Source organism: Tetrahymena thermophila, assembly GCF_000189635.1.
Source record: "Tetrahymena thermophila SB210 genomic scaffold scf_8254716, whole genome shotgun sequence".
NCBI lineage: Eukaryota > Ciliophora > Oligohymenophorea > Hymenostomatida > Tetrahymenidae > Tetrahymena > Tetrahymena thermophila.
In genome coordinates this window covers 141643-164547 of record NW_002476481.1, presented here as the reverse complement: position 1 = coordinate 164547, position 22905 = coordinate 141643, and the positions used below count along the sequence as shown (strand labels likewise).

Sequence of the window (22905 nt, the reverse complement as noted above, 5' to 3'; positions counted from 1 at the left end):
TAACTATAAAATTATTTTTGATATAAATGATAAAAATAATTAATATAAATTTGAAAATTGCTATGAAAAATAAAATGAGAATTAATTTATCCTTGAGATGCTTTATGCTATTTATTTAGAATTATAGACTATATTTTTAATTAAGTATTAAATTACGAATCTAAATATTCTCCGTTTTAGCAATTTGGTTATAGCTATCTAAAAGAAGTCTATTTATATTAAATATAAATATTATAAATTAATATAAAAGAGCTAAATGAAAATTAATAAGCTTGTTTAAATATTTTATTAAAAAATTATAGATAAATAAATGCAAATATAAATTCCATTTTCTTATAAGAAATTTTGTAGTTTTAAGAGTATTCAAAATATTTATTGTTATTAGTTAAATAACAAAGCAAGTAAGCAAGTACTTCAGTGCTCAAAAAAATATATTACAAAGTATATTTTAGATTATAAGAACAGTAAAATACCTTTATTTATGCTATTTACTCTGTTTTTATCATAAATATCATTTCAATGAAGATAAACGCTATCAATATAAAACCCATTTATTTAACTTATTTTATTAACTTTAATAAACTTTAATGATTTGTTTTTCCTAAATAATCTTTATTATCTTAATCAATCTTTTCGAAACAAAATTATTTACCAATATTTAATTTTTTTTCATTTCAAATCCATCTATTATTAAAAAATAATCTTGTTTCTTATCTAATTTTTTCACGCAATTATTTTGTATTGCATATTTTAACCACAAAAAAAAATAATGTAAATTCAATAATTATTAATTTGAGAAAGTTTTCTATTTTTTGTATTTTATTTTATGATAATTAATAACCTCTTATCCAAGTTACATTAATAAGATTAAATTATCAGTATTTTCTTTTGAATTAAAACTCATTTGAAAGAATGCATATCATGTACGTACTGCCATGCAAGATATTCCTCTTATACATCATATTACTAAATGAAATAAAAAATTGTATTTTTGTAATAGAAGTAAGTACTCACTCATTTTTTTAAAGAGTTTTAAAAATAAAATAATTTTACGCAGCGAATTATCAGATTTATAAAATATTGAAAATTTAGATTCTTAATTCTTGGATTAAAAAAATATTAATGTAAGTTTATTTAAAAGAGAAAAGTCGACTGATACGCTTTCATCAGATTTATTTAATTAATTGTAACTCGAAAAAAATAATTCATCTAATTTAATTATCAAATATCGTTGATCATTAGGTAATAAAACTAGAAGAATTACATTTATATATTACATAAAATATTAACAAAAAAAGCTACAAGATAAATCAAATTGTATTTTTTTATTAACTTTTTAAATCAAATTAGATTTTTCTAATTTTTTTATTATTTAATTTAAAAAGTTTATTTTTCGCAGATTAAGATTTTAAAATTGAATAGTTTATAACAAAAAAAGAATAAAATAAATATTTAATTTTTAAAAATAATATTTTATTTTAGAGAAAAGATTTTCTTTATTTTTAATGTTTAAACTTCTTGATTTTAGGTATAATTATTAGGAATTAGAGACAAATATTAATTATGACATATTTAATTCAGATAAAAAAATAGATTATTATTCAATAAATTCATAGATAAAATTAAATTTTGAATTGGATATAACTAAATATAAATTATAATTTTAAATTAAATAAGGATGACTTTTACATTTATTTTTTAATTTAGAAAAGTTTGAGTAGGAAAACAAATTATACCTAAATGTGATTTGTAAATAAAAATATAAATTATTTAGTATTTATAAGTTAGAATAGATAGTCTAATTAATTAATTATTTATAAACAAGGCTCAAAAAATTTCTTTATTGCCATGAGTCAATCCAATCAATTTTTTTGAAAGATGGTTAAGCTGATAAAATTTAATTTATATTTGATTATCTAAAATTGATCATTTTTTATATTGCAAATATAAATATAAGTATTCATGATTTAATTGATTTATTTATATATTGATACAAAATAATTTATTAAATTTTTGGGAATAAATTAATTTTTTGGTTTTAAATCTTTTTTTTATTGATAAAAAAGAAATTCTATTTCATTAATATATAAATTAAATTCTGATCCGAAATATAGAAAAGTTCTAATTTTCAAATACTTATTATATAATTGAAATATTTATTTTTTGCGTTAATTTATAAATTTGAAACCGAAGGAAATAAAACTCATCAAAACAATATGTACCTGTTTTTGATAAAAATGATTTCTTTAAAGTATGATTTTATGAGCAAAAATCTAGCAAAACCCACTTTTCTTTGAATCCTGTTATAAAATTTTGACTAATATTTTGATTAAATTTCCTTATTTTGGCTACTTATAAATTAAATTTTAATAAATAATAAACATTATAAAGCTAAAGAAGAAAATAAAAAAATGCTATAAGAAAATTAAAAATTTGGTTGCTTGTAAACTTTTCTTTAATATTGTCCTTAAAATGTTGTTAATCTTTAATTATAACTAAGTAAAAATAAGTTAAATAAGAAAAAAATTATTGATTTGAGTAATCGATTATCAAGCTGTAAAAGCTTGACTTGTTTAAATCTTAATTTATATTCAAATAAGATAAGAAGTTAAGGATTAGCATTTTTAGGAAATTCTTTTGCAAACTGTCAAAATTTAAAACATTTAAATCTTAACTTGTTTGATAATTATATTGATAAAATAGGAATGATTGGCTTAGGTATCGGGTTAGGAAATAGTTTAAATTTAAAAACTTTACAAATTGATTTAAATTTTATTGGATAATAAGGACTTTCCAATCTATTCAATGGATTACAAAATACTAAGACTCTAACTAATTTAGAATTGCAGATTGTAGGTAGTAAAATTCTTCAGTAAGGAGCAAGTGAAATTGGAAGTGGAATAGGGAGATGTTCTAGCCTTAAAAATATTTCGCTCTATTTAAGATCAAATGAGATCGGTTCTTTGGGTGTCTCAGATTTGTGTTTTGGATTAGGATAAATTATAAATCTAAGTAGTTTAACTCTCTCTTTAAGTTAAAACAACATAGATGATTAAGGAATATTTGGATTATGTAATGGGCTATAACCAATTTAAAACTTAGTGAGCTTAGATATAATTTTAAATAAAAATTAGATAGGCTAGGTTGGCCTATTAAGTATAGGAGAAGGATTTAAACGATTTAAAAATTTAAAAATCTTACAAATAGATTTAAGAGATAACAATATTGTCCATTAGGGAATATAAAATCTATTTAGAGAGCTAAGAAATTATTAAAATTTAGTGAAATTAGAGCTGCTCTTAAACAGGACTAAAATTAATGTGAAAGCTTAAAAAAAATTACTAAATATAATTCATAAATTTAAAAGATTAGTTATCAATAAACTACTTTTTTGATATTTAATTGATTTTATGAAGCAAACATTTTCTAAAAAAAATATTAATAAATATTTTAGATTTAATTAAAATCTAATCAATTAAATCTTTATTAAACAAGTTTGTTTTTTATTTTTAATAATTAAGAAATTTGTTAATTTTTATTTAAGAATTATTTGTTTTTTCTATGTTTTTAAATTTATTTTTGCTTTTTGAATAATTTAAAAAATCATTTTTTTTTAATTAAATTTTTTTTGAAAAAAATTAATTCAACAAAATAAAAATGTTGAATTTATTAAGAAAAAAAATTTTAAATAAAATTTTTAATTTTGCTTTATTTTTGAGAATTTTGTTGATCTACTTCATATTCTATCTCTTATTATTTTAGAATTAGCAGGGTGGCGAAGTGGAATCGCGTTGGGCTCATAACTCAAAGGTCGGAGGATCGAAACCTCTCTCTGCTAAAATTTTTATTTTTTACTTCAGAGATTTTAATAATAAACAAAATATAAATTTTTTTAAGTTGAATAAAGCGTAAATATAATTTGTTATCTTATCAAAGATAATAGAAACGGAGTAAATAGATGAATAAGTAAATATGTATAAACAGTTTAATATTTTTATATAAATTATGCTATGTTTTTATTTCATTCTTAAATCTCATAATTTCTTTAAAACTTTCTATCTGTTTAGATTTTCCTTAGCCATTGTGATTTACTTTAGAAATTGTATTAATATAAAAATTCAAAAAATTAATTTTATTTTTCTTCTTTAGTTTCTTAATATGAAATAGGCTTTACGAGAGATTAGTCATGTTTAATTGAAGATATTTATTATTGGCCTTTTAAATAATAGCAAATCTTTTATATTATATAAAAAAATTGAAAGATTATTGATAACCCTATAAAGCCAATCATAGTAAATAAGTAACCTGTTTGTTTAATAATATAAAAAAATATTTAACATTTAATTTTATTTGTTAATAAATGTTTTTAGTTCTAAAAATATTTACAGTAATGTATAGTTTAAATCAGATTAGATGTCAGATTGGAACTAGTTTCCTGAATGATAATACCAAGGAATATTATCAAGGCAAGATTGACTATTTCTAATGCAATTATCATGATATTTGCTATATATTCTAGGAATGGTCTTTTCCAAATAAGATAAATCAGAAATATAAAATTAAGACCTATTTAAATCCAGCATGTGATTTATGATTTATTTTGATCAAATATAAAAAATGCTTAGAATACAGTGATGATAATCTTTTTCCATTCAAATAATATCCAAAATATCCTTTGAAGTATGTTAGAAACTTCTATTTACTAGATTAAAGTAGAGTATTAGGTTATACTTTAAAATTTAATTTTATCGTACGAATAGCCAATAATTAAACTCCAATATATATAAAGTAGTATATAAATAGCAATAAAAACTGAGCTGAAAACATAGTCAGTGATTGAAGTATTTTTCTTCCAATATAACACAAAAATTGAATCTAGGATTAAAAAACTACCAATTATTCTGAACAGGTTAACAAAAGCATTCCATTTTATAAAATTGTAAATTCTTTAAGCTAAGCTTAGAGTTTACTCTTCTTTGTTATTTGAAATTGTAATTAAGAAAAAGATGAATAAAAAAAGAATACATGTTCCTAGTAGTATCAAAGGTAAAAAGCAGTTAATCAAGAAACTACTCCAAAAGTCATCTATTTTTAGTATAGTGCTTTAATTATTAAATTGAAGCAGCACTTGATTGTCAGATGATAAAAACTTAAATAAATTAGGAATAATAGTAAATAAGTGGTGAGCGTAGCTTGACTTCATTTCATATTAGTTCATTTGTAGTAAAATCAGATATGGACAAAAAATATAATTACCAATAATTTATTAATTTTGAATGAAAGTCCATCCTAAAGTTGAACCAAAATTTGTAAATATTGATGAAATTAGTATTAAAGATATATTGGCTATTGAAAGGATATCAATTATTTGGGTATATAATTGAATATCACTAAATTAATTATTATATTATTAAAGATTTCTTATTTAATTCGTCTTTTATACAGACTCTTATATATCTTCTACTTATTGAATATTTAGATTAGATTCGCAATTATTATTAAATATATTCAAACTATAACCAAATTCACACAATTAGCATAGATTTTATTCTTAATCAGAATAAATCAAGCAATTCTAAATTCTTAATTCACATTAATTAATTTCTTGGTTAAAAAATTAACCTTCCTTGCATTTTTTCAAGCATTATTTTAGTTAAGGTGAAAATACTAAATTATTTGAGCAAATAGTACAGTTTTTTTCTGAAGGACCATCACATTATTCGCAAGAGCTATTGCAAGGTAGACATTCACCAGAGTTTCTTTTTTGTATATTTAAAAAATTTTTAATGGAAAGAATATAAAAGAATAAGGTTACAAAAATTAATTTTAAAATTGTGGCTAAGAGTTTTAAAATGAAGGAAGACAAAATTAAATAAATACTTATTGGAGTAATAACCCTTGTCGCACTCTTTACATAATCCAGATTAAAAACACAATTTACAATTTTTAATTACTACTTTGCAGATTTAATTTCCCTCTTATTATTCACTTTCATTTTAAAGTTACCTCAATTATTAATATTAATTCAGGCTATAGTTTGTTCCAATTAAATTAAATTCTGGCTATTTAATAAAAATAATTTATTAAAGTTTCATTTGGCAGAATTAAGTAAAAATAGATTTTATAAATTTTAAATTGTTATAAATAATAAAAAATATATGAAAAACGCACACATTCAAATAGTTTAAAAGCTTTTATATGATTTTGATTAGAAATAATAGAAATTTTTTGTATATATGAATGGGTTGAAATCATTAATTCAACCTTTTTGTAATAATATCTATTGTGATAATTGCCTAATTAGCTAACTGATAAAGTAGTTCAAAAATTTGTTTTACTCTCGATAATTTTAAATATAAAAATTAAGGAAAATGTGAGAAAATTAGTAGAAAAATATTTTATTTTTTCCAGATTATTATCATACTTTTATTGCTTTTCGATATTATTTAAAAGCAGAGATTAATCCGCAAGTGTTTATTTATTTATATTAATATAATGGAAGAACGTTAGAATTATTATTGAAAAATTGTTTAAGCTTAAAGCGTTTTTAAAATTTTTGGTTATTTTACTGGCTATACCTTTGGATTTTCCCCTCTTGTTAAAGCAATAAATATTAGAATAAACCATATCATAGCTTTTATCTGAGATCAAAATGAATTTAAATTGGTAAACGTTTTTATTTTTAACTTTTGTAAATCTATTTGTTAGAAAATTTTTACGAAATTATATTTTTTATAAATATTTTCGTATTTAGTCTTTACGCTTAACTTCAATTTTTCTTTTTGGGCAGCTAGCTAGAGATCTAATAAGAAATACTAAATAAATATATTTACTAACTCTCCAACTAATCTGGTAAAACTTTCTATTTTAATTATTAATTTTATTTGTTACTCTTATTAATTAAAAAAGATTATTAAAAAAATACACAATCACCCATGAGTAATAATAATAAGAAGAAATCTAAACATTAAAAACGCTATAATCGATAATCTAAAAGTATAGAGCATTTTTGTCTAAATAATTATCTCATTTAACATAATCAAGAAATCAAATTATTGTGCTATGAGCTAAACTATTCAAATTTTCATCAGTGTTTATTAAATTATACAAAAAAATTTCTATTAAATATCATTTATTATTAATAAAAACCTAATTTAAAAGATGCAATAATAAACAACCATTTTTAATAATAACGAGAAGAAAACTAACTTTAAAAAAAATAAATTTAAAATGCGTTCTGAATTTATCTTTTCCTAATATATTCTGCTTCAAAAAAATGTATTAGTGAGTTTAAGAAAAAGTAAATCCAAGTAAAAATTGTAAAGTTTTCATCGCTTTTGAAAAGTCATAACAATTTGAACTATTAATTTGAGAATAGTAAACTTACTTCTGGTTGAATTTGATTAAAATTTTATTGCTAATTTATAATTGATCATCAAATTTAAATAACTAAGTAAATTCATTCTCAATCATAATCATCGACCAAAAAATAATCAGAGTTTTTATCATATTAAATTCTTTTAAAAGAATTATTTTCTTATGGATACACAAACCAAATTAATTATTTTTACTATTTTGTTACAATTCAAAAAAAAAAAACAACGCTAATATCAAAAACTTTAAAAGTCTAAAAATTACATTTGATCTTGCTATATAAGAAGCTAGAAAGATTCAGTAAATAATAGGTTCAAAATAAATGAATAAGTACTAAAAATTTATTTTTACCCAAAAGATATTTGCAAATAACTATGAAATAAGAGATTAATTAACTAAAATATTCCCATTCATGAACAAGAAAAAACTAGATTTAATAAAGTCTCTAACATTAAATGTATATATTTAATTATTTATTTATTCTTTGCTCAGATATTTATTTTATTAGCTTTCTTAAGCTTTTTCAAATTAGATTAACTTTTGTAATTTTGTTTTTTTACTTAAGCTAAATCAATCAGTATTGGAAATAATTATAAATTAAGATTTAATGATACATTTAATCATATAAATTTAATTATCTTCAGTTCATTGGTCTGTAGGATTTAGAATTTGTATTAATAGCAACAAAACAAAATTATGATTATTAATAGAGAGAATGTATTTTAGTCCTATTTTAATGATGAATGAAAGTTAAGTTTTTTGATATTTGACTAAAATTAAATATTATTAATACATATTATTTAAACTTATTACAAATTAATATCTAATTTCTTAATTTATTTAACACATTTTTAAATAATAAATTTATTTTACAATAACTAAAATCATATTTTATTTACAATGTATTAAAAACGATTTTGTTGATCTACTTCGTATTCTTGGCATTATTATTTTAGAATTAGCAGGGTGGCGAAGTGGAATCGCGTTGGGCTCATAACTCAAAGGGCGGAGGATCGAAGCCTCTCTCTGCTAAAATTTTTTAAAAAAGAAATTATGATTTTTATATTAAAAATATAATTCAACAAATTAAAATGTTTTTTAATCTTCTTTCATATAAAATAGCATAAAAATTTAAAAAAATTTATTATCAAACATTAAAATAATAGATCGCAGAATATTTTTAACTTGAATTAGAAATTAAGAAATCATTTAATTAATCTAAATTTTACATTCATTTTTTGAATAGAATATATTATTTCACTTATAGATTAGTACTTACTAAAATTGAATTTACTTAAAATTTATTTGATAAATATTAAAGTTAGCTAGTTGCTTTAAGTAATGTAAATATGTAACAAAAATAACAAAAATTAAAATATTTCAATATATATTCCAATCTTGGTTAAAACGTAATTTCTTATCTGTTTAAACTCTCTTTTACCAGTAATTTCTACTTTAAAAATTGTATTAATATAGAAATTCGTAAATTTAATCTTGCTTTTCTTCGTTTGTTTCCTAAACAGTTAAACATAATTCTTGCTTTTTTTATCCTTAAGCTGTTTATTAATTTTTTTTAAGGCTATTAACTATTTTTTGTATTATGTAGAAGGTTTAAAATATTATTGACAATGAAATAAATCCTATCATTGTATATCTGTAACCTGTTTATTTAAATATTAATTAGAAATTAAGAAAAAATGTTTTATGAAATATTTTCAAAATTAATTAACTAACTATTACAGTCATGCATTGTTTATGTCAAATAATTGGATGGTAATTAAGCTGTCTAAAGATTATTTTCTTTAGTTATTATGCCAAGAAAAATAATCAAAGCTATATTAATTGTCTCTAAAGAAATTATCATAATATTAACTAGATTGTATAGGAAAGGCCTTTTCCATATTAAATAAATCAAAAAAATTGTATTAATTCCAACATGAATCCAACAAGTAATTTATGACTTGTTTTAATCTAGAACAAAAAACGCTTAAAATATCGAGATAATTAGTTTTTTCCATTCAAATAAAATCCAAAATATCCTTGAAATTCTATTTGATACGTCTATTTATTATACTAGAGTTTAGTATTGGGCGATATCTTCAAATTTTATTTTTTCATATTAATATCCTATGATATAGCTCCAGTATGTGAGTAACGCTATATAAAAAATCATAAATATTACACTGAAAATGTAGTCAGTTATAGAGGTGTTATTTTTCTAATATAATACAAACACCGAATCAAACATTAAAAAACATCCAATTATTCTCAGCAGATAAACAAAAATATTCCACTTAATAAAATTGTAAATTTTTTAAAGTAAGCTTAGGGTCAAATCTAAATCCTTAGTTTTATAAAAGAGTGAAAATATAAACAAAAGAAGAATAGATATTCCGAGCAAGATAAAAGATAAAAAGCAGTTGATCAACAAACTGCTCCAGAAGTCATCTATTTTAAGTATTGTATTATAATGGTTGAATTCAAGTAAAACTTGATTGTCAGATGATAAAAATTAAAATTTGTTAGGTATAATGGTAAATATATGATGAGCGTAGCTAGATTTCAATTCAAATTAGTTCATTTATACTAAAATTAGATTAGGAGTAAATATGTAATTACCAATTATTTATTAATTTTGAATAAAAATCCACCCAATAATTGATCCATAGTTTGTGAATATAGAGAAAATAACTATGAATGAAATGTTAATTATAGAGATAACATCTATTATATTATTGAATAGTTATCTGTTATTAAATAAGCTTTAGCTGTTCATTTAATATTGTTGAAGTTATCTTTTCAATTTTTCATTTTACATTCCTTGCTTTATATACTTATTCATTTAATTTTTCTAGTTATTTGATTAGCTTATACTACACGAAATTTATAAAGGAATTAGACAATCAATATTAGAAGTAAAGCACTTATTAGTTAGACTTATTATTTTTAAAATAAATTAATGTAAAAGCAAACATTAAATTCTAAAAGACTTATTTAGTCTTTTTTAATAGAACATTTATAAAAAAAAATAAATGGTAAAAATAATAAATAGCGATAAGATTAAAATTTTACTTTTTAGTGATTTAATATCTTTCTAATATTTTACAAAATCTTCTTAAATAATCTTGTTTACAGTCTTAAAGTTTTCTCTAATATTTTCCAACTTCTTATTTCTGAAATTAATTTGATGATAATCTAAGTTTTCCTTGATATAAGTTGTTGTTATTATCTCTTCTAGAATCTAAATCACCCTATATTTTTATCAATAAATTTTAAGAAAAAAATACAAATTAGATCAAATTATCTTCTATGGTTTAAAATAGATAAAAAATTAGACAAAAAATTATGATAAACAACAAACAATCAAATTCTAAATAGAAAATCAAAAAATTGAAAAGTTATTCATCTAAAAAATTTGATTGAATTTGCTTTGATTTCTATTCCATCTTTTTTTTTTTAAAAGTTGATTTTCACAATTAATTTTTGCTTTTGCGAAATTATTTATTTATGTAGCTGAATTCGAATAAAATCATATTTAAAAGTTCGCAATAATATAATAAAAAATTAAAATGATGATAGTTAAAGTGAAAATATAATAAATAAATAATATATTGATGTTATCATGATTATTATAAGATATTTTTTATAAAAAGATTAATGTAATTAAAATAAATAAATATAAATTATGAAATTAATTTAAATTTACCATTTCTTTCTCTCCATTTAATAAAGTAAAGAGCATGAGAAATACAAAAAATTGACTAATAAAGTTCATTTTTTTAATTTTATTTCAAGTAATAAGTAAGTGACTTTGTATCAAATCTGTTTTTTGTTACCTCTATTTTAAAAATTAATTGAAATTAAATTATTATCAGATTTATGAATACACTTTATTTGTATTTCTTTCAATTTTCTTTCCAAAAATAAAAGGTCTAAATGAATTTAAATAATTATAAATATTTGACGTATTATATTATTGAATAGCGAAATATCCTAATTAACTTAATCAATTCTATTTTTATAATTTAATTTATTTCTAATCTATGAAAATTGATAGAAAGTAAGTAACTAATTAGTAAATGGGCATTTTCTGTAAAATAAAATTAATGCTAGTAAATATCTTTAAATAATACATTTTAGTTATATTCAAAAAAGTAAAATTTTTTTATTTGATATCATTAATAAAATAAAATTTTTGTCAATTACTTACTTAATTACTTGAGGATTACTCATTCTTTTTTTATTGGGCCCAAACTGTCAATATACTATAAATCAATTTGCTTGAATAAGATTTATTAAATTTAAAAGATTATTTATTTATTTTCTATCTTTTATAATCAAATTTTACATGATTTCTAATGTTAAATTTATACGAGAATATTTTTAATTTCAAAAAATAAATTTTATCTCTTGTTTGTTTTCTTCATCATAAAATTAAATCTTTGATTAAAAATTTTATACCCTAAATCCTCATTAAATAACACTAGTAAAAACAAAATTTTAATCAATCTTTTTGAGTTGGTGTTTTTTAATGAGAGATTTAATCATTAATAATTTTTTTAGCAAAAATTAATTGGTTGATTTCCCTTTCTTTCAAATTTGTATATCTAATTAATATCACTTTTTTGTTACTTTTTTACCTCAATATTAGCAAAATATTACAGTTTATTTATAAAACATATTATTTTTTATAAAAAAGTCATTAAATAAATAGTTAAAAATATTATTTTATTTTTTTTTCAAATTCTATTAAAAACCCAAAAAATTAAATTCGAAAAACATTTAATTTAATAATTTTATAAATTAATATGACAACTAATTAAAAATAAATTTTAATAAAAACTAAATATTGAGTTAATTTACTAAACATATTACCAAAAATATTATATTTTATATCTTTAAACTAATGTTAAAATTTTCTTTCATATTGTATAGCCTAGTTAATTATTTTATGATTAGCAGGGTGGCGAAGTGGAATCGCGTTGGGCTCATAACTCAAAGGTCGGAGGATCGAAACCTCTCTCTGCTAAATTTTTTTATATAGGAATTTTGAGTGAAATAATAATAATCAAACTATTCATTTAACATTTGATGAAGATAACTTAAATTTACTTTAGGGTTTTCTAAATTTCATTGCTTTATACTTATAAGTTTTCTAGTAAATAAATTTTTATTAATAGAGTTTTGATATTTAAATTGATTTTAGTTATACTGTTTCAAAGCTTCTTCCAAACATTAATCTGAGACAAAACTTTTTTGTCTTGAAGAAATAACTAAAGATTGCTATTTTGAAATGTATGTTTTACTTTTCCTTAATTTTAGATATATCTTTAATCTCTAAAGCATCAATATGATTGTTGTAATTGAATAGAAAGCAGCAAATACTATCATAGCTATTATAATAACTAAAAATATCAAAATTACTTAAATTTAAATAATAAAATAAAAAATTACTTTTTGCAAGATACTGATTATTTAGATAATATTAAGTTTATATATCAGAATATTACCCTGATATGATAACTCCAATCATGATCAATTTAATATTGTAAATAAAATCTAAAGCACTTATTATGAAATTTTAATTTTTAAATTGAAGTGGTCTTATAATAATCATATATAAGCAAAAAGCTATAGAAACTGATAAACCTACCCATGATGCAACAGAAGAATTATTATTTTCAAACAAATTTTTTGATAGAAATATAGCTGTTATACATTTTCTAGCTTCTAAGACTATCCAATAGCATCTAGTTTAACATGAGGAATCTAATACACCATTAACTAAGGAATCAAAACAAAGCTTTTCTTTCATAATGAGTTTTTCCCATTAATATACTACAATAAATGTCCAAAATAGATTCAAAATAATGTAAAATAAGATATATCCTATTGAAAAAATTGTATCAAATAAAGATTTATCACTTCTAAATAATTAATAAATAGAATTGAAAAGCAAATAACTAGAAAATAGCTGTTATAACTATATAAGTTTGTTCCATTTTAATTATCTCTGCAAATTTAGCATTAGGTCTTTATTAAAGTGTTAACAAATAATAATAACAATAACAATCAAGAATAAGCATAGAAATGTAAGCAGTATCAGGTACAAACAATTATCAAAAATAGATTTATAAAAGTTGTTTAAGGTAATCATCTCGCTTTGATTGTTTAAATTATGTAAAACTTAAGAGATTGTTACAAAATTAGGGACTAACGTAAAAATGTTGTAAGAATAGCTTATTCTGAAATGCATTTAATTTAACCATTAAGGAATCAGTTTTTAAGAAAAGACATTAAATCCTAATATTTGCTATGTCTAAATGTAGTAAGTGCTAAATGATCTTAACGAACTAACAAAAATAACTGAACATAAAGATAACATCAATCCAGCAGCTGATGTATATAAGTATATTTTGTACGTAAATTTACTAAATTCTAGCTATTCTTCACATTTTTATGTAAGATTTTTATTTTATATTTCAGAACACTCAAAGCCATTTTTAAAATAATATTATAATTCTTCTGATTAGTATTAATCTAAAGTAATACATTCAAATGATATCTTGCTTTTAACGAGCTAATTTTTACAGATTATACATTAATTGCTTGACGGGCCGTAACAAGTTTCACAAATGGAGAAACAACTTTGACAGTTATTTTAATTGTCTAAATATTATTGATCTTAGCATGATGTACATTTTAGGCTAGAAACTGAGAGATATAAATTACTTTTACAAATAATGCAATCTGTGTCTGTTGGACCTTTGCAAGTGAAACAAGTTTAATCACACGCCAAACATTCATTATTATCTGATAAATAATGTCCAACTCCACAATCTTTAACACAAATCTATGAATTGTTAAGTAACTTATATCCACTTTTGCATTAGAAACAACGTTGCTATTAATCACAAAAGCTGCAATTTTCAACAGAGCATTTTATACATTATTGATTTTATTTGACATAACCATCTAAACAAGTTTAACAAGAGAAATTATCCTAGCATAATTTGCAACCACTCGGACATTATTCACTTGTCAGACACAAGTTATCGTAAAGATTATAGCCTTTCAAGCACTGAGTGCAAGTTTAAGAATCATTACATTATGCACAATTTTATAAACATTTTTAACATGAATTTTTATCTAAGAAGTAACCATCGAAGCAAGATGGGCAAATTAAATTTTCATTACATGTAGAACAAAATTCTATACATTTAAAACAAGAAGATTTACTTGATAATAAATATCCTTGTAAACAAGTTATACATAAAGTAGAACTTGAGCATGTCTAACAATTGTTAATACATTTTGTGCATTTTCTAGATAAGGTATCAAAAAAATATCCTGATTGGCATTACGAACAAGTTTATGAATCTTAGCATTAAGTGCAGTTAGGTTAACATTATTAACATAAATTTCCTTAATTTAAAAAATAGCCATCAGAACAAGCAGAACAATATGATAAACTTGTACACTTTGAACATGAGCTATCACATTTTTAGCACTAACCTTAGTTTAAGAAATAGCCATCTTTACAAGAAGTGCAAATTTAACTAGATGTGCATTAAGTGCACTTATCATTACATAATATACAAGAATTTCCTTATAAATAATATCCAGATAAACAACTCAAGCAATAAGTAGAGCTTGAGCACGTCTAACAATTATTAGTACATTTTTAGCAGTTTTAATTGTCTAAAAAATAGCCTTCTTAACACTTCTAGCAGGATTATAAATTTTGACATTATATACAGTTTAGCTAACATTTAGAACATTTATTATTTGCGTCTAAAAAATATTCACTTTAACAAGAGGAGCAAGAAGATGAGCTTGTACATTTTGTACAGGTTGGATCACACTAATTACATTAATTATTATTAAGAAAATAACCGTCTGAGCAAGATTAACAATTTGTATTTGAAGTACATGAAGTGCAAATACTGTCACACTATTGACAAGTAGTTCCAGATAAAAAATATCCAAATGAGCATGAACTGCAACTTGAACTTGAGGAACATTTTAGACATGGGCTCACACATCTCATACATTATGAGCCAGAAATATAATAACCATCTTAGCAAGTTTAGCATTCACTTGCACTTGTACAAGTTAGGCAAGGAGATTGGCAATTGGTGCAAGTATTTCCATTCAAATAATACTAACTATAACAAGCTGTGCAGATAGTAGAACTTGTGCATTCTTTACATGGATCAGAACATTTAACACATTAAAATTCTAAAGTTGTTGAACTAATTTATAATTTTACAATAAATCATTTCTAAATTAATTTATCAAAAAAATTTTACTTACTTAATTATTTATTTGAAATAATTATTGTTGCAATCGCAGCTTGAACTAATTTATTTGATAATTATTAAATAAATGCGAAACAATTTATTTAGTAAAAAATTACTTATTCCAGCTTGAGTTATTAGGACATAAAACACATAAATTAGAATTCGATCTTTTATAAGTTAAAAACAATTAAATATTTTTGAAAAAAATTTATAATTTACAAGTAATATCCTGAAGCACAAGTATTACATTTAGTAAAATTATCACATTAAGTGCAATTAGAAGAACAAGGAGAGCATTATTAGTTCCTTTAAAGAAAAAATAAATTAATTAATTATTTATAAAGCAAATTATTTTATTTACTAATAAAAAGTCCCTTAAGGGCAAGAGCTGCATTAGTTACTTTATTTAAAAAATAAATTATTAAAAAATTAAAAAGAAAATAAAAAAAAATAAATTACTTAGAAAATATTTAGTTTTAGTTACATGTTTAGCATTCTCCTCTGTTTTATAATAAAAATATAAATTAAAGGTTGATAAAGGAATAAGCTAATATGAAAATTAATTACTATTAATTCACATAACTATTATTTTGTTAACACACCAGATAATCCATTGACATAAATAAATAGATATTCTCATTATTATTTTATTCTATTACAATTTAAGTTCTTTTCTATTAATTTTTATTATAAATTTTATTGTTTTTTTAACAAAATAATTAAATGAATACTTCTTTGTAAAATCTTTAACTATAGTTGAAAGCATGACTAGGTAAATATTATTTAGGAAGCTTACTTTTAAATTTATAACTAATAGATTAAGAACTTTTAGATAGACTATAAATACTTTGATCAACAATGAAATAATTCTTTTTTTATTTGAAAAAATTAAAATAATTTTAAATAAAAATAAAGTAATTTACTTAAAACACAATAGGCTGGTTTTATGGTTAATTTTAACAAGGAATAGTGCTTTGAATATAAGGCAGTTTATCTGTTTAGTAAAACCACCATACAGATTAGCCTGTGATAACCCAACACATAGCAACTAGCCTTGTCTGAATTAAATAATTAATAATTAATTTGAAACTATATGATGATGTAAATTTACTTATGGATCTAAGTTCATGATATCAGAGTAGGAAGTGTTAATTGATTTTTATGGATTTTATTAAGTTATTGTAAGAGGATTTAGGGTGAGGTCTAAATTAAATAAATATATCAAATCTAAAAAACAATTTCCTAAAAATATGCTATTTTATTTCTTAAAATATTTTTAAAATCTAAATAATCAATCTATTTTGAAAAAAATTTTTACATCAACTATAAAAAGTTAAGTATTTAGACAATTATTTGGGTTCTGATATTTCACCCCATTCAAGAAAAAATAGAAAGAATTTCCAATCTAAAAATCTTAAATATCATCTTTAATGTAATATTTATCTAAACTATTCATATTTTGAATTGCAGAATCTATCAATAAAGAAAATGTTGTGCTATAATCATATAATGAGGTACCGTCCTATTTAGTAGCTATTCTAACATACAAATTATTCTTTTATTCAAAAAAAATATGAGGAATTATCATCTGAAAATTAAAAAAAAATTACTGATTAGAAATAGTTTGTTTTTAATCCTTAACTAGTCAACATAGAAAGAGGGTTTCCGCAAGTGTAAGTTTATTGATCTTAAAATGATTCCAGATTGTTAATGTCAATCAAATAATAATTTTATTAAGAAGGAATGAAGTAATAGAGTTGGTTAGAAAACTAATTTCATAAAAATAATCAACTTAATAAATAAATTCTTTTTTTTAAATTTACTTCAAGCAATTGATCATCTTTGCTCTAATTCATCAAATCACAGGCCTATAATATAATAGTTTTGGTAATGAATCCATCAGAGTTGAGTTTCCAGTATTAGTATTAGCTTGCATCTTTATTAATCACTATTAATGCGTTTCTTTACTGTTAAAAATGATTTTAAGAATACTCTTAAAATAAATAGAGTAAATTACTTGATAATATTGCCAATATTGGTCAATAGTAATTTATTATTGGCATGAAAATTGGAGATAAAAGCAAAAGCAAATTAATGAATAGATTAATCTGATCATTTTGAGTAGAAATTTTATGTAATATTTAATTTTTGATTATTTATTTATTTAATTTTGTCAATCCTTGGGTGGCACAATAATCATATTTATGACGATATTAATTTATTAGTTAAGCAAATTAGTGATCAATAATTAACCATTAGATTATCTGATAGTTTCAATTAATTAAATCATAAATTTCTTCAAACTAAATAACATAAATACTAATAAATGAAAATATTTTCTAAATAGAGCTTAAATTATAAAGATTTTCTGCGAAATATGTTTAAAAAATTTTAATTGTTTATTAAATAATTGTTTTAGGTACGTAATAATTTTACAAATTTATAATTTATTAATGAAACTAGTGTCAGTGAGTGAATCAGAAAGTTACGCCTTTAGCAATCTAATTGAGTATTTAAGAATGAGTAACCTTCATAATTGGATTACTATTAATTACAAAAAATGTATTCAAGTCAACATATATTTAATCGTTATTAAAAAATTATGTTTTTTTTATAATAAAATAATAAATTAATTAATTAATAATTAATTTCCCATTAACTTTTTTATAAATTAAACCACATTACTCGATAAATTAATAGATTTCATTAGAACCTTAATCCTATAAATTTTATGAAGGAAATATCAATTTATTTCTTATTAATGTTTTAATTTTATTAAATTTAATATCCAAGTTAGATTGTGCTACTTTTTTAAGCCATTACTATCAAAAACAAAAAATTATTTAATAATATTTTATTTTTGTTTTAGTCAGCTATGAAATCTAATTTACTATAATTTATACCTAGTTTATATAATTAATAAATAAATGGTAATGAATCTATCTGAGTTGAGTTCCCAATATTAGTATTAGCTAGCATCTTTATTAATCACTATTAAAATAAATATAGTAACTTACTTGAAAATATTGTCATTATTATCCTATAGTGATTTATTATTGGCATGAAAACTTGAGATAAAAGCAAAAGCAAATTAATAAATAGATTAATTTGTTCATTTTGGTAGAAAATTTATGTAATATTTAATTTTTGATTATTTATTTACTAATTTATCTTTTGGTTGTAAATCTTTGGTTGACATAATAATCATATTTATGATGATATTAATTTATTAATTCAGCAAATTAGTGATCAATAATTAACCATCAGATTATGTGATCGTTTCAAATTATTGATTTTATGAACTAAATCATAAATTTCTTCAAATTAAATAATATAAATTATAATAAATGAAAGTTTTTTTCTAAATTGAGCTTACATTATAAAGATTTTAAGCGAAATGTGTTTAAAAAATTTTAATTGTTTAATAAATAATTGTTTTAGGTATGTAATAATTTTACAAATTTATAATTTATTTATAAAACTAGTGTCAGTGAGTGAATCATAAAGTTAAAAATTTAACAATCTAATTTAGTATTTAAGAATGAGTAACCTTCATAATTAGATCACTATTAATTACAAAAAAATGTATTGAAGTCAACATATATTTAATCATTCATTCTATTATTAAAAATTTATGTTTGTTTTTATAATAAAAGAATTAATTAATAATTAATTACCATTAACTTTTTAATTGAGGGAAATAACATTACTCAAAAAATTAATAGATTTCATTAGTACCTTAATCCTATAAATCTTATGAAGGAAATAGCAATTTATTTATTATTAATGTCTTAATTTTATTAAATTTAATATCAAAGTTAGATTGTGCCCTTTTTTAAGTCATTACCATTCAAAACTAAATTATTTTATTATGTTTTATTTTTGTTTTAGTCATAAATGAAATCTAATTTCCTAAAATGTATACCTAGTTTATATAATCAATAAATGCTTTCCATTAAAAATAAAAACATTAATATCCAAACGAAGTAACACTGTATGACTTAATGAAGTTTTTTATTTAGTTGAAAGAGAGAGATAATATTTTCTTTTTTATAAACAAAAAATAGCTCGTATTTATTCAATAAATAATGAATTAATTTACCTTTAGTTTTGTAATTACTTAAAATTAATACCATTAATTACACATAAATCTGAAATTATCTTTATATTTTATTTTTAATATTCCTAAAATTATAAATTCAATACACATTTAGCATAAATTTGTAAAGTAAATAATATATTTTTGAAATTAATCACAATAGTAATTACAATTGAAGTAAATAAAATTAAAAAATATTCAGTTTTTATTAAAAATAAAATTTTTAATATATGAAAGTTGATGATATTTTAACTACTAAACAAATTTTTATAAAAATCATTTAGTTTTTTTTTTATGTGGCTAGCCTTTGAGTTATTTTAAATTTAAGTATGCATTGTATAAAAAAATGAAAGAAACGTAAAAACACCACTTAAATAATGCAAATAAAAATAGATGTAAACTTAATATAATTAATTTCTTTAAATATTCTGATTACATTTGCTAATTAACTTCATTTAAAAAGCTTAATTAAAAATTTACATATATAAAAACCTATTATTTTAAATAAGAATAATTAATCATGATTTTTTAATAATTTAATTAAGTAAGCATTGTATAAAAAAATGAAAGAAACATAAAAACACCACTTAAATAATGCAAATAAAAATAGATGTAAACTTAATATAATTAATTTCTTTAAATATTCTGATTACATTTGCTAATTAACTTCATTTAAAAAGCTTAATTAAAAATTTACATATATAAAAACCTATTATTTTAAATAAGAATAATTAATCATGATTTTTTAATAATTTAATATTTATCTAACATTAAATGAGTATTAATTATGTTAATATATAAAAATAAATATCTTTAAATTATTTATTACTTTGTACTTTGTTAAAGAGAGGCATCAAAAAATCTAATAATTCTACTTTATTACTTCATAAAAAAATATAAATTTTTACTTGCATTTAATTTTCTCAAAATCTTTTACTACAATAACAAAAATATAGCTAGCTTTTAAAATAGAATTAAATGCCTATTTAATTTTTGATAGGCTACACTAATGAATATTTAATTAAAATATTTTCAAGTAATTCCTAATTATTAACATGTTTTTAAAACTATTATTAACATTTAAGTAAGAAATTTATATTTAATAAATATAAAATTATGGAAAATCGCTCAGATAATCTTAATCCTATCTATCTAAGTTTATGATAAGTTCCTTTAAGTAATAATTTAATCTGCTACCTAATAGAAGGAGTTGAAATGAATGGCAAATAAAAGAAGTCAATAGAAAACTTAAAAATTTAATAATAGATAAATTGTCAATTAATAATCTTTATTTGGTTAAAAAAAGCAGGTAACACAAATATTCCCATCCATTAAGAAGAAAACAACTAGATTTAGTAAAGTCTCTAAGATTAAATGTATTTATTTATTTTCTCTTTGCTAAGATATATATTTATTATATTAAATTTCTTAAGCTTTTTTAGATTAGATTATTTTTTATCATTTTTTAGTTTTCACTAAAGCTAAATCAGTCATTATTGGAAATAATTTCTAAATTAAGATTTAATAATTTTTTTAACACTCAAATATATTTATGTCCCTTTAATTTATGATGAATAAAATTAAGTTTGTTTGATATTTGACTAAATTTTAAATATTAATAATAAATATTAAAAAAACTTATTACAAATTAGTATCGAATTTCTTAATTTGCTTAACACATTTTTAAATAATAAATTTATTTTACATTAGCTAATTTTATATTTTATTTACAATATCCGTTTATAACTATTTTGTTGATCTACTTCGTATTCTATCTCTTATTATTTTAGAATTAGCAGGGTGGCGAAGTGGAATCGCGTTGGGCTCATAACTCAAAGGTCGGAGGATCGAAACCTCTCTCTGCTAAATTTTTTTTTTTAAGAGTTTGCGATTTTTATATTAAAATTATAATTTAACAAAACTAAAATGTTTTTTAATCTTCCTTCTTGTAAAATAGCATAAAAATTAATTAAAAAAGTTATTATCAATCATTAAAACCAGAGATCTCAGAATATTTTTAATTTGAATGAGAAAATTAGAAATTATTGAAATATTCAAAATTTTACATAGTTACTTTAAGAAAAAGTTATTCATCTAAAAATTTTATTGATTTTGCATTGATATTTCTTTTTCAATGTTTTTTCATGTTTTTAAAATAAGTTGAATTTCGCAGCATTGATTTTTAGTTGATTGCTATTTAAAATATATAAAATAAGGAAATTTAAATTTACCATTCTCTCTCCGTTTAATAAAGTAAACAACATGAGAAATAAAAAAAATTTAGTAAGAAAGTTCATCTTTTTAAATTTAGTGTTAAGTAAAAATGACTATCTATATATCTATCTATCTATCTATCTATCTATCTAATGTGTTTTTGGTTACCTCTTTTTTAAAATTAATTGAAATATATTTATTATTAGATTTATGAATAAGCTCTAATTTTATTTCTTACAATTTTCTTTCGAAAAATAAAAAATCTATGAATTTAAATAATAAAAATTAGACGAATTATATTCTTTTATTGCGAAGTATCTCAATTTAATGAATTTTATTTTATAATGATCATTTTAAAAAAATAATATTTATACAAATAAGAAAAAGGTTAGTATTACTTTTTATTTTATTTTAGACATTCTTAGCTAAAATGATTAGTTATTTATTTGAACTTTTTTGAAGTATGTAATTAACATTTCGTCAATTGAATTCTTATTAGATCTTTTTAAGATTATAAAATTAAACTTTTAATCATATATTAATTTTTCTACATAATTTTTAAAGTTTTTAAAAAATTAATTCATTAAATTAATGTTTAAATGAATGTACTCTAAATCCTCATTAATTAAGAGCCGCATAAATTAAGGGCTGAATAAGATTTATTAAATTTAAATTAAAAATAAAGTTTAATAAAAATAAATATTGAGTTAATTACTTACTAAACACATTACAATAAATATTATATTTTATATCTTTCAAATAATATTAAAATATTCTTTCATATTGTATAACTAGTTAATTATTTTATGATTAGCAGTGGCGAAGTGGAATCGCGCGCGTTTGGCTCATAACTCAAAGGTCGGAAGATAGAAACCTCTCTCTGCTAATTTTTTTAAAATTGGTATTATAAGTGAA

At 20.5% G+C, this 22905-nt stretch overlaps 5 protein-coding genes across 5 annotated transcripts; 2 read left to right on the top strand and 3 right to left on the bottom strand. All coding sequences in view use genetic code 6, as the record gives it.

The window, feature by feature from the left end:
• Positions 1-2380: 2380 nt before the first annotated feature.
• On the top strand, positions 2381-3496 carry TTHERM_00096770 (kinase domain protein). Its single transcript, XM_001012123.3, has one exon. The coding sequence runs from the start codon at positions 2412-2414 to the stop codon at positions 3393-3395; it is 984 nt and encodes a 327-aa protein (XP_001012123.3). The 5' UTR covers positions 2381-2411; the 3' UTR covers positions 3396-3496.
• A 525-nt stretch (positions 3497-4021) lies between these two features.
• Positions 4022-6632, bottom strand: TTHERM_00096769 (transmembrane protein, putative; the record flags this gene model as incomplete). The annotated part of the gene is made up of 4 exons (XM_001471201.2): positions 4022-4305; positions 4387-5759; positions 5881-6062; positions 6579-6632. The coding sequence occupies 4 exons, from the start codon at positions 6630-6632 to the stop codon at positions 4022-4024; spliced, it is 1893 nt and encodes a 630-aa protein (XP_001471251.2).
• Positions 6633-8754: 2122 nt separating this feature from the next.
• TTHERM_000096768 (transmembrane protein, putative) lies at positions 8755-11149 on the bottom strand (the record flags this gene model as incomplete). Its single annotated transcript, XM_012796598.1, has 4 exons — positions 8755-9035; positions 9115-10310; positions 10447-10625; positions 11081-11149. The coding sequence occupies 4 exons, from the start codon at positions 11147-11149 to the stop codon at positions 8755-8757; spliced, it is 1725 nt and encodes a 574-aa protein (XP_012652052.1).
• Positions 11150-13598: 2449 nt separating this feature from the next.
• Positions 13599-13903, top strand: TTHERM_000096767 (hypothetical protein; the record flags this gene model as incomplete). Its single annotated transcript, XM_012796597.1, has 2 exons — positions 13599-13783; positions 13861-13903. 2 exons carry the CDS (start codon positions 13599-13601, stop codon positions 13901-13903), a joined length of 228 nt encoding a protein of 75 aa, XP_012652051.1.
• Positions 13904-13928: 25 nt separating this feature from the next.
• On the bottom strand, positions 13929-17533 carry TTHERM_00096740 (surface protein; the record flags this gene model as incomplete). The annotated part of the gene is made up of 15 exons (XM_001012122.2): positions 13929-13954; positions 14107-14586; positions 15307-15629; positions 15691-15735; positions 15794-15844; positions 15897-15983; positions 16039-16077; positions 16137-16178; positions 16245-16351; positions 16409-16546; positions 16601-16735; positions 16789-16880; positions 17196-17232; positions 17288-17446; positions 17501-17533. The coding sequence occupies 15 exons, from the start codon at positions 17531-17533 to the stop codon at positions 13929-13931; spliced, it is 1794 nt and encodes a 597-aa protein (XP_001012122.2).
• Between the last annotated feature and the right edge of the window lie 5372 nt (positions 17534-22905).